At 37.8% G+C, this 12,770-nt stretch overlaps 1 protein-coding gene across 1 annotated transcript in view; it reads right to left on the reverse strand.

Moving 5' to 3' along the window:
• Nucleotides 1-620: 620 nt before the first annotated feature.
• Nucleotides 621-12,770, reverse strand: part of LOC114352714 (uncharacterized) — a 103,943-nt gene continuing 91,793 nt past the window's right edge. The window contains exon 2 of the mRNA XM_028304389.1: nucleotides 621-1,025. Coding sequence (XP_028160190.1) covers nucleotides 621-1,025 — 405 coding nt within the window. The remainder of the gene's footprint in view (nucleotides 1,026-12,770) is intronic.

Below are 12,770 nucleotides of genomic sequence, written 5' to 3' on the forward strand. Positions count from 1 at the left end.
TTCCACCCTTGGGGGTGAAATATTTTGTTCAAATTCGCATGAAACCACCCTTTTGATAATACCTATTCAACAAAAAATAATCGTTCAAATTGATTTATAATCGGCGGAGATATTGCGTATAAAAAAGTTCATCCCCAATTTTCCACCCTTGGGGGTTGTTTTTTCTATTATTAAATTTAAATGGGACCACCCTTGAGGTATTACAGCCTTCTCTACCACAGCCCCTCCCGGCGATTGCCCGCCTACACGGCGGGCCCTACAAGCCCCCCAGGACGGGGGGCGGCAGGAACAGCTGGAAGCACACAGCTGTTCCCGTCCGACGGTGGTGGTGACCTGTGCAATGCAGGCGGGGGCGCCCCCACGCCCCCGGCCCGCTGGCCATCACCGAGGAGAGGAAACTGGAGGCGATCATATTGTCGCCTCCTCTGACCCCTCCGCCGTCGTCGGAGCGAGGGCGCGTTTGGATCATCCTCGCGCTCTCGCTCCGCGGCCTCCTTCTGAGACATCACGTCTTCACAGAAGGAGGCCATTGCCATCCAGGCCTCGTTGCTGTCCAGCATAGTTTTGACTATACTGGGCAGCACAATGTCCCGGCCCACCGCCGCGATAAGCGTATTGCGCTACGGAGCCCACGCCGGACATACCGCAAGGGTATGGTGCGCCGTGTCCTCCGCACCGCCGCGACACGCGTGGCAGGACGGCGTCTCTTCCCTTCCAATGCGGTACAGATATGAGCCAAAGCATCCGTTCCCGGTCAACATCTGTACCAAATGGAAGGAAAGGTACCCGTGCGGGCGCTCGAGCCACCTTTCTATGGTCGGCGCCAGCGCATCCAAGGTTCGGCGGCCCGACTCGGCAACGGCGAGGTGGTCTGCCCACTGCTGGACCACAGTTTCGCGAGCCTCGCACCGAACCGCCTCCCTCTCCTCGAAGGCGGGGTGTTCCCCCCGCTCTTTCTGGGCCGCCATCCATCTGTAAACGGCGGCCTGGACATGCGCTTCCAGCTCCCAGGGAGGGGTCCCCGCCTAGCCGTACGCCTGGTCCAAGGTTCGACGCCACAAAATCAACTTCATACGCGTGAAAATAGTTTGAATACTATTTCCCGTGCTTGCAACATTTTTCTTTACTGCTTTGTCCCTATTATTCGTAGCGTGATGGTATATATCCTATAGCCTTCCTTTTACGAGCTAGTACACACAGAACTAATTATTTAAATCAAACCACTACTTTCTGAGATTAGCGCGTTCAAACAAACTAACAAACAAACTGTTCAGCGTTTTAATATGAACCTGTTGTTGTTGATTTTTGGAGTCGAACCTTGGACCAGCTGTAAGACTTGGCAACGCAGTCGTGCAGGAGGGTGCAAGGAAGAGGGGCAGTCACAGTAGATAACACTAGAGTCGTTCAAGAGAGTGCAAGGAAGGGGTGCAGCAACCGTAGTAAAGGAACGGCTGCACTGGGATGAATAAGGATAGACGAATCCAACTCGCGAGGCTTGACAGGAATATGCTGGTTAAGGTGGCCCTTTTCAAGGCTTTGGAGCTTGCGGGTGACGAGCCATTGGACGTAGAAAGGGTTATTAATTATACGTATAAATAAATAAATAAATAAATATCTTTGGACAATCTCACACAGCGCCATCTAGCCCCAAAGTAAGCAATTAATATGCTTGTGTTATGGGTGCTAGCTTAACGGATATACTACTTATATACTTTTTTTTAAATACATACATACATATTATACATAGTAACACCCAGACCCGTCACAGAAATTAAAAACCCGGGACCTCTCGGCATAGTAGTCCGTTCTGAACCACTACACCAAACGGCCGACTATATTTTCTTCTTTGTCGAAGATAGGCACGAGAACGGTTTGTCCAAAATATATGAATTTGGTCTTATTCAATGCAGGATTAAATGCCCTTCAATCATCATGAAGATCAGTTTTCGATACTGCAAGTCCTTTACACGGTATACCGTAAAACCGCAGAAATGTCCCTTTCGGGGAGCTACACCACTTTTAAGCACAACTTCGTCGAAGTCGAAAACCTAGGATAGTCTTAAAGAGCAACAAATGAAACCATTTTACTAATATTATAAATGCGAAAGTTTGGATGTCTGGATGTCTGGATGTTTGTTACTCTTCCACGCAAAAACTACTGAACGGATTTTTATGAAACTTTAGAGTATTATTGTTTATAACCTAGAATAAACTATAGGCTATAATTTATGACGATCTGTGGCAACGAAATTTCACGCGGGCAAAAACAAGAAAACCTTTTGTAGGAATTATTTAATTTCCGAATTGTTTGATTTTCATGTCTTATTCTACTGGCCTAGTTGGCAATTTGGCATTACTGCTTTGGTTTACATGACTTTATGTACATTTTTATTTTTTAATGTTTATGTTAGTTTTATAAAAATATGCAAGATTTTCCTATTCTATTTTTCATTTTTAAATGACTCGGATACAGCGTAGGTACTAGATAGTGGCGAAAGTCTTTTCACTTGAAGGAAGGCGTATACCTTTGCAATGTGATGACTGAAGTCTGTTGTTGATGATAATGGTACCTTCATTCTATTTCGTAATGTAGACAGTAAAAATTTCCAAATTGCGGTTTTGTGGGGGGGCCCAAAACGAGCTGTGCCTAGGGGCCCCTAGATGGTTAATCCGGCCCTGTATTTTGCATATTTTTATACATATAAAATACCTTTTTATAGAGAGATAAATATTTCTCAAGTGCAAAAATTCAAAGTTATGATTTTGGATCGGAATAGTTCTGGGGGCACGGCAGTGCCCCCGCCAAGTCGAGCGCGAAGCAAACACTGCCGTACCATCCTTTACTGGAACCATTTCGCCGCATTTTCAGGCCCCTATTTGAGAACCTCTGGATAATACTAGAACGCAGAAATTTTCGTCATCTAGTAAGCTATGATCACATAGTTAAAATCCAAAATTTCAAGTCTGTAGGTCATTTAGTTCCGAAGTTAAGCGAAAGCAAAGTTTCGCATTTATGACACTCACTCACTGATGATCATCAAAATAGAACTAGTACTTCCCATTAACTCAGAGAGCTGAAATTTGGTACAGAGTTAGGGTTTAATGGCCACATAAAGGGAAAACTATAAAAACTAGGAAAATCGAAGATCTGGAGTAACACCACATTCATAATCAATACTACTAGCGCCACACCGGCACCGTGGTGTTCGCCTGTACCACTCACCGCTAGATGGCGCTAGCACTTTGAGCGTCGATTTTCTGCACCGCGGTGTCCAGATTTTTTTTCTTCAACGGCCAAGTCACACAACATTAACTATAATAATAAAGAAATCGCAGTAAAGAACCATAGACTTGGCACGACTTTGTCTAGATTTCATTACTTTTTAGAGATAAACAAGCAGCTTCATCGAGACTTGGCTAGTTTTTTACAGAATGTTTTTGGTGGGATAATTTTTACAGTAGCGTTTTCTGTGCTATATGATCCAGGGTAAAGCCAAGCAGAATCTATGCGCCCGTGTAATTTTTTTCTTAAATAATCTAACATTTAATATTGTAATCACAGATCTCGCGTACGATCAAAATCTCATACAAAAAAGATTATGCTAATCCAACTAAAAGAAAAAGAAAAAGAAATTACGAGCGCTTCGTTTTTACCCGATTGCGCCAGAAGGAGGTTTATGTTTTTTAAAAATCATGTAACAAACTTAAAATGTTGCATCTATAGCGTGACATTAGTGTTACCATTATTATTCTGTGGTGTTACTAATGGTAAATTTACAACCCACCCTAGACAGTATACAATTAGGTAAATTATGTGTCCTAGGCTTATACCGGGTGAAATTCGTTGTAAAATAATGTTTTCATTTAAAAACTCCATGAAGCGACAAATTACCATATTTTTTACATTAAACCAATAAAGGCTTCATTAAACTGCACATTAAATGCAACACCTCTAGTGTTTATATTGTACAGTAAACCATATAAACTTAATTTAAAGTGCTGCAATGTATTTTAGACTTTATGTCTTTTGGAGTAACGTTGAAAATCAATCGATGATTTTTTCACTCTGAAGTAATTTGATATTGTTGACTGTACTTTTAATTAGGGAAATGCAATAATGAGATTCAGTAATGTTTCCATCGTACAGGTATAATTTTATAATAGGTATTTCCAATTAGGAAAATTTGAACTGCTCATGATATAATTACGTATGATAAGCCGTAGGCATTATAAATGAACATACATGGAAAATTTTCTGTACTGTGTCATATTATTTTATAATCATACAGGAAAATTCACATGTTTTGCGAGCGGTTGGCATAATTATCTTTTTGCTGACCCTGTATTTGTTTTTATAGATTTGTTTTTATAGACCTGCAGCGACTTCAAGAAACAGCCAGTGTATTCTTTATGATCGGACCTCAAATAGCCTAAAATCTATATTAAGAAGATTCTCTTAAAACTGAATTAAAAGAAATCCAAGCGTGCGCGCTTATAGCTAATGGTAGGTACTTACTTAAAACAGTTATTGAGAAGGCTGAGTTGCACCACGTAACTTAAACGGTAACTATAACCAAAGTAAATACAAAAAATGAGTAGGTTATCTTCATAGAAACGCACCGAGCGCGGTTTGTATGTGAGCGCTCGCTAATCCACGCTAAATTTTGCATTTAGCGTGGATTAGCGGGGTGTTGCGCCGAATTTTTTCAGTGTGTGCGTGCGCGCCGCATACGTATTGGCACGCTCCTCAGATCATAGAAGGGAATAGATGTGAAACGGGGGCGTGGCGCGTGTCTCCGCGATATGCCCAGAAACGAACATCGCCCGCGACGCCAGGTTAGTCGCGATTCAGTCGTACTGAGGAAATGTTCTCCGATATTGTTGGATAATGCGTCGTAACGTGCAATAACATAAGTGAAACGAAGAACTACAGGAACAATGAAGTTATTTACCACATGTAAGTATTGCAAATCCATTGGTATTTTGCTTATAAATAAAAAAAACTAAACATTTTTACGAACGAATTCAGTGCCGTGACATTTACTGCGATATCGAAATTAGTGGTGATAAAAATTCAAACACGTTGTACATTGACGATTTAGTTAGCAACCACTTTATGTCATGCGTAACTACTGCGCAATGTATTTTATTTCTTCCGATATCCACTGACGCGTGAAAATACACAGTACGGCCGCATGTGCCGGTCGTAACATAGTGCAGGGCTCGTGTTCTAATACGGTTTCCTATTATCGATAAATAGAAGTAAATTATTATTTTCTATTTTCTAATTTTGAATGAAAAAATCATGAGTTGCTTGCGATTTTTAAGTTTTTACAAAAACAATAACAATAGTAGAAGGGATTAGTAACTGTCAACTATGTAATTACTATAAGAGCTAGTTGAAAGCCTAATATAGGCATTATTTTTGATAAACATAGGCGGTACGAATTTCGCCATAATTAAAAAGTTAATGCGCGATAGTAGTTAATAATAATTACAGTGATCCTGTTATTATTATTAAAGTAAATAATAATATATTACCAATATTGTAAATACTGGTAAAAATCGCAAGTACCTACTTAACCCATGACTTTTCATACAAACTTTGTCAGTCTATAACTTCTATACTCCATCGATAACGACATTGAGCTTTGGTTGGGGTAAATTAATATAAGGTAACTTCATTTAGTCCCAATAATTGATTCTGAGTTTTTCGTCCATACAAAATGGAACTGACTCCTTTATGCAAAAATCGTTAAAGAACATAATAATAACGTATAATAATAAAAAGGTTTTCATACAAGCATTTTTTAAACCAATTTCGAGCCTTGCCCCCAGGATTTAAAGTATCGATATCTTATCGACTCCATTTTATCTTTCTTCTCTCTAATTGCTTTTTTCAAAGTGTGCGTCACGTCACGCGGCCATTGATTGGCCATAAGGCACGCCTTCTGGCCAATCACAGCACTTTTAAGCCGGTTGCTCATGTGGTCGTAGACTCTCAGTCGCTTTGTTTTTACACAGTTGAATGTGTGTGTGGGAGCTGTGGTGGGGGAAATGTGGGGACACTGGTTCTCGTTGTAGTTACGCGCGACTTCATATCTATTCTCTTTCTATGATCTGAGGCACGCTCACATACAAACCGCGCTCGGTGCGTTTCTATGAAGATAACCTACTCATTTGTATTTACTCTGCTATAACGATAAGCGGTGCTTTTGTATAGAGTTTGACAGATTTTGACGTTTGTTAAAGTTAAATTAAGATGGTGCAACCCAGCCTAAGTGACTGAATGCAGCCTTAGGTATCCTCTTACCAATAAAACACAGACGTATAATGTCTATTAGTCTAATTAAAACAACGAGTTTTAGGTTAATACACTGAAATTTTCCTTCTCATTTTCCCAGCGAATTCATAAAGGCCGTGGCCACAACCTTTCCGCTAATGACTCTCATCAAAAAAGTTGCCTAATGCAGTGGAGTGGGCTTAATTAATAACGAAAGAATATTAAGAATGGCTTTTAACAAACGAGAGCATTGTCAATCCGCCATGATTAATGTCTGAATCGAAAGTTGTATCTTTTTGTGCTATTGTGACAGCGTTTAATGGCATTAAGTCAGTTCCGATTGTAGTGATGTGTCGAATATGTAACTGGAAAAGTTTATCGATGTTATTTGTTTTTTTTCTTAAATATATCTACACCTATTCGTATGCATGTCAAACGTTTTTTTACTACATCTCATAATCTTAGTAATGCCTTATTGTTTAAGTTAGATTAATCATGATTAAACAATGAAATGTTTAGGAAATTTTTTATTTTGGGACTGTACCGGCTTCCATTTCTTCTTCAGCTCAGATCCCCTCACAATACAAATATTTGTGTTATGAGCACACCTGTTACTGAAGTATACATTGGATTGGTCCGAAATTAAATATTAAAGGAAATAATATTTGTTTTCATGCAGCAGATAATAATCCTAAAATTGTACATAAATTATTGCTATACAACGTGCTCCTTTTGTTTTCCGGAAATTATAGGGGTATATTCTATAAATAAAAACTAGTTAAAGAGTCTTAGGAATATGTGTTTCTAAAAGCATATTTTTGAAGGTATTGTGGATTCTAGATTTAGAAGATACCTAGTTGAATTAGACTATAGTATCATCAATCTAGTTTTTTTTTTCAAAGTCCTAGTCTTTTTGTGCAGACTTTTTATTGATAAGTGTATGTAAATTATGAATTATTTCAGTGAAAAATAAAGTTTTTAAATAATTTCGTATGAAAAAATAAGTCGAAAAAAATGGTTGAATTTAACAAAAAATGTAATGCCATTCCATTCTTTAAAGTGATCTTATTAATACCCTAGAGTTCCAGAAAATCAAAAAGAGCACGTTGTAGAAAAGGAGCATCACTATTCCTAAGTACTATTGTAACAAGTTTGACATTGGCACACTTTTGAACTTTGTTTTTAAAGAAAGAAAGAATCATACTCGTAATAATAAAGACTAATATTTCAAATCCCAATTTCAGCTTGGGATTAAAAGTTTTTGTTATAATTCACTTAATCCAGGAGGATTTGAATGTTTGAAATGTCTACGTTTGTTTTAGAGTTACAGAAATAAAGTTTTTAAATCGAGTGACTGTATTTGCTTACTTCAACTAACTAGAAATAGGTTTTTTGTTTTTGTTGGATTTTGTCTCAAAGCAAACTTAATTATTTACTAGTTTTTGCCTACGGCTTTGCCCGTGAATGTTTTGTGACAAACGAGACGAGCCAGAGCCTTACTGCAATCTAATACAAGTGTCTCACAACTAATATTATAAACGTGAAAATAACGTCTGTCTATGTCTATTACATTCTCGCCTATAAACGCTGAAATATAAAAGACAGAACATAACGCTTTATTTGTGCCCGTTTTCAGCATCAATCCCTAATTTTTAAGTGATCCCTATGAAAACAATTATCCTGATAAGTGTTACAATACAAATGAGGGATTTATGGTGAAAATTAGATTACCTGATAGTTGCGATTTGGTTGGCACCAACAATTTAATTTCAGTCTGACTCTACTAAAGGAACTATAAAAAAGTTTCTCCAGGTAGATAATCCACTTAAACTGTTTCAGAGATAACAAAATGCATCCGTTGCGAAATATTATATTAAAAGCTAAAGTCTTTTCTCCAGGGAAGAGAAAATAGGATTGTGATATTCCATTTCTATTTTACACCTAAGAACGTTGCCATCTTGTAGTATTCTTATGAATATTTAACTGGGCTTTAGCGTAATACTCCTATTTTGGTATTATACGAGTTCATATAGGATTTTAAGCGGTATTAGATCGTTTTGCTTACAAAGCAGTTAAGTTTAGTAAGAGTTCACAACTTATTTATATTTAATTTGGATTGGGAGCCGTGCGGTTTTGGCAGAATAGCGTAGACCATCAAAACTCGAATGTACTAACACAGAAAAGACAATAAATGATTATCTTATCTTATCTTATCTAACTCTTCGCGTGTGAAACACAATCTACGACGATAGTTCGATTCAGCTAAAAAATGTCCGCTGCTGGACAAAGGCCTCCCCCAAACGACCGTACCTACATTTTAACAACCATCTTACTGCATCTATCATCTATCCATACAAAAAACGCCGGTTATCGTTATAGTTACGGTCAAAATTAGGTAGTTGAATCAGCCTAAGTGTCATATTAAAGCAAAAATATACCTTTAGGCTGGTTTACTGTGGCTTGTAACTCTATCATTTATTGTCGTCTTGTAGCAGACTAAAAATTAATCCTTTTGTGACAAATACCGCCTACATATTCGGCATCCGAATAACTTTAATCTTCTGAGAAGTTTCTTACTTTGAAATAAATGCCAGCAATACCTCCGAAAAGTACAAAACTTTATTACAATCTTATGCCATATTAAAACCTTTGAAGCGGTAAAATGAAATACCTAAGGCTCAGTCAATTTACCTGAAACCGAATACTTGAACATTAAGTTGAACATGAATAGTAATTTTCCTTGAAAATGTAATTGGACATAATTTTCTTTGAAAAGAGTAGCTATCTGATTATGGTATTTCAATAATAAACACACATTTGCCTGCAACATTATGGATGCAATAAAGAATTGAGTATTGAGTATTGTTTGCTTTTCTGAAGAAAATGAAAATTTCGTCGTTATGGAAATACACGGGGTCATAGGCTAGCCTATGACCCCGAGCCTCGTAGAGTTCGAGTGGTTTTCGATCGAACTTTTTCGATTGTGAACTTCTGAGAATGCACAAACGGTGTAATAGTTGAAAAAACCTAACCCTACCTTCTGAACGATCGACGAATTATTTTTCGAATGTGAACTTTTTTCGATTGCACGAGAATCGTCCCCCTGCAGTGGACGGCATTAAAATGAAAGAACCAACGAAATAATAGGTAGGTTTAATCTTGTCCAACAATGGACTCTCTTCTCACAGAATCACATACCTACAATTCAAATCTCGCGTTGAAATGGGTACACACGCGGGTAAAGTTGGGTCCTCCGATAACATCTTGGGATGACATACGGCCTGAGATATGGGTCTGTTACTGACGATGCGGACTGCAAACTTTGCACTGATAATATTTAACTCAGCCTTACATTTCAACCGAATTTGTGTTCTAGTGGGATGAGTATGAGACTTAGAGGTCCCGGGTTGGATTCCTAGTGGGGGAAAAATTTTCTGCTCGTTTTGGTGGTAGAACTTGATCTAAGTCCGCTTGGTTACCAAAATCTTACCTAAGTCTGTCGCCATAACAACAATGTTAACAGCATTTTTGTGCCTGTAGTTGAGGATTCCGCATGAAGTTCGCTTCCACGTTCATCATAATTTTCTATCAGATGAGATGTAGGTCAAGAGTTTTGTTGTAGATAAAAAAGAAATCACACTATCACATAATATTATATAGTATAATATCACATCACACTAATATTTTAAAGGCGAAAGTTTATGATGTATGTTTGTTACTTCTTCACGTCTAAACGGCTGGAGCGATTTTAACAAAATGTAGTATGGATTTAGTTGACACCCTGAATTAACAAATAGGCTACGTTTTACCGCAAGTAATACCGTGGGGCACAGCTAGTAAATTATACTTAAAACCAACGTCATCTTCTATTTTCGGCTGCAAATGCTGTATTATAAATACAAAGCTGAGCACCTCTAATGGACACAACAGGAAAAGTGTCTCACCTAGCTTATTAAGAAGCGCAACAGATATCGCGTTTTTGGGGCGTTTTCATTTATTTTAATAAATTCGGTAATTATTCGCCCGTTTAAGTCGTATCTTATTATGTTGCATAATATGAAATACGCCTGTAACGATAGCAACCAATTTGTAATGGGATTCGCGAAATTTGACGGGCTTTTTGTTCCCTTCTATTAAAACACAATAACACTTAAGTTTAGGGGCTTTTACATTATTGATGACTAATACTTTTCCGTTGAAACAACTTTATTTATGTTAGTTATCTACTTATTTGAAAGTTTATCAAGAACCGGTGAAACTAGTCTTTATACCTATTTAAAAATGCGTTATAACATGTTATTATTGTTGGCCTGTTTTTATAGCGCAGAATCGAGATGGCATTGTCAAAGTTTAGATTTCTGGTTGACATAATATAACTTGTGTGGGACGCAACATGCGCGGATACGCTTGCTCCGTCTCATACAGGAGGTACCTCCCTTGCCGCAGGCGCGGCGGCGGCCGGCCTCGGCTGAGTGCTCCTAGCGGCGCAAATATGCAGCTCTTAATGAGAGTTATATATTTGTGCCGTTTGGGGTTGAGACTATGGGATCATGGGGTCCAAGCGCTCGTTCCTTTTATAAGGAACTGGCAAAGAGGCTCACCGAGGTGACCGGTGATCAAAAGGCTGGCAGCTATTTCGGTCAGAGAATTAGCCTGGCCATTCAACGTGGCAATGCTGCCAGCCTTTTGGGCACCATTCCTGACTGTGGCGCTGGGGGTGAAGTATTTTTTATTTTGTAAATAGTTTTTATCATTAGTAATTTTTAAATTTTAGTTTTTAAGTCATTTTAAGTCAATGTATTATTATAAAATTTATTCTTTTTAAAAAAAAAAAAACTACCTAATTTAAAAAATGTTTGGGTGTAAAGATTACCATAGCCAAAGTTATATTTAAAAGTGAGACATTAAGAATTCACTAACACTAATGTCTCTGAAAACCAAAGATATTTCGTGCGTGTTTTCACCGCTGAAAAAACGCCAGTCTGCAACGACTCAGCATGAAAGCCACGAGTTTAATGGAGTGCCAACAAGCCCGGACAAGATAAAACGTTAATATAACTACGTACTTGTCTCCTTTCCCGCGAGCCCTGTAGTCGACATACACCTTAATAGGATATTTTATTTCCACAAACGAGTCCACTAATGTACAAGCTACTTTAGCAGTTTTGTTGTTTACATTAATATAGCTTACCTTCGACGAACCACTATTTGCTCTATTTATATTCTTTTGATTTATTTTGACGTTTTCTCGGATTAATTTGGTCTTCACTGTTGAATTCTGGCAGTCATGCTTTAGATTTTGGCTACATAGGAGTTGCAGTGGTGTGAATAGTGAATTAGCAAAGAGTCACTTTATTTTTCTGTTGAATAATTAGGTTCACAATTGATTTAGTAGTAGTACCTACTTAGTAGTCTCGTAGTTTTTTTGTTATGTATGATGCCCATTTGCACCATCAATCCGTGACTTGGTCACTTAAAAATTAGGGATTGATGGTGAAAACGGGCATTAATCTCGCGTTTGTAACTATTATTTTTATTTTTTATGCTAGACAAGGCAGGTATTTGACCGCAATCGCAACTGGTGTTAAGTGAGATGCAGTCTAGGATGGTACATATCTGCCCTGGAGTTCAAGGAGTCCACTGCAGGAGTGCTGGTAGTTATTCCTCCTAAGGTCATATTGTTACCTAAATGCTTGGGTGTGTTTACACATAATGCAACCATCCTTTTTTTAACCATCCTTATTATCAGACCTACGGCTACGTTGCTAAATATTCTATTTGATTTTCAAGGAACTCCTCAATTAAATTAGTATTGAGCAAATGTTACTGTTTTGTTCATTTTCCCTTCAGCTAAACACCGAAAGGGTGCGACAATTTTCAGAAATTTCGAAAGAGGTTCAAGCCTAAAAGGTTTACAAAAGTAAAGCAAGGGTAAAGCGAGTTTACTTAACATGTCTTTGTTGTTGTTTTATCGCACTTATTTGTTCTAAGAAAACGTTAACAAGGCAAATGGGTCACAATTAACTTAAGTACTTAAAACATAAATTGTTAACTAACTAAGGTTTAGGTGTGAAGATTTTTTCAGCAATTTTGTCATTATTGGTTTTTGTCTCGACCATAATTATATTGTGCGTTAATATTTTTTCCATAATAACATCGATTTCCAATTACGGCAGATGACAAGATAATGAGGCTGCGATTATGTTCTTTATGTGAGTATAATTTACATAAAAATAATGATCGTTTAGTATCGTGATACTGACTTTTGACCCGCCTTTAATAATGTTCGCAGGATACTACAATTGCCTATTTCATTTTAAATTCTGATGAGTAACATGATGAAGGTTAGATTTTGTAAATATGGTATGTGAGTCAGATGTAATATCTTTACCTTCCTTCCTATCGCCCTTCCATCATATCATATCTATTTGTTGTTTTATTTTGTACTTGCATCGAATAAATACTTTTTCTTTCTTTCTTTCTTTCC

Source organism: Ostrinia furnacalis, unplaced genomic scaffold, assembly GCF_004193835.3.
Source record: "Ostrinia furnacalis isolate ACB-3 unplaced genomic scaffold, ASM419383v2 OfSCF1431, whole genome shotgun sequence".
Lineage (NCBI taxonomy): Eukaryota > Metazoa > Arthropoda > Insecta > Lepidoptera > Crambidae > Ostrinia > Ostrinia furnacalis.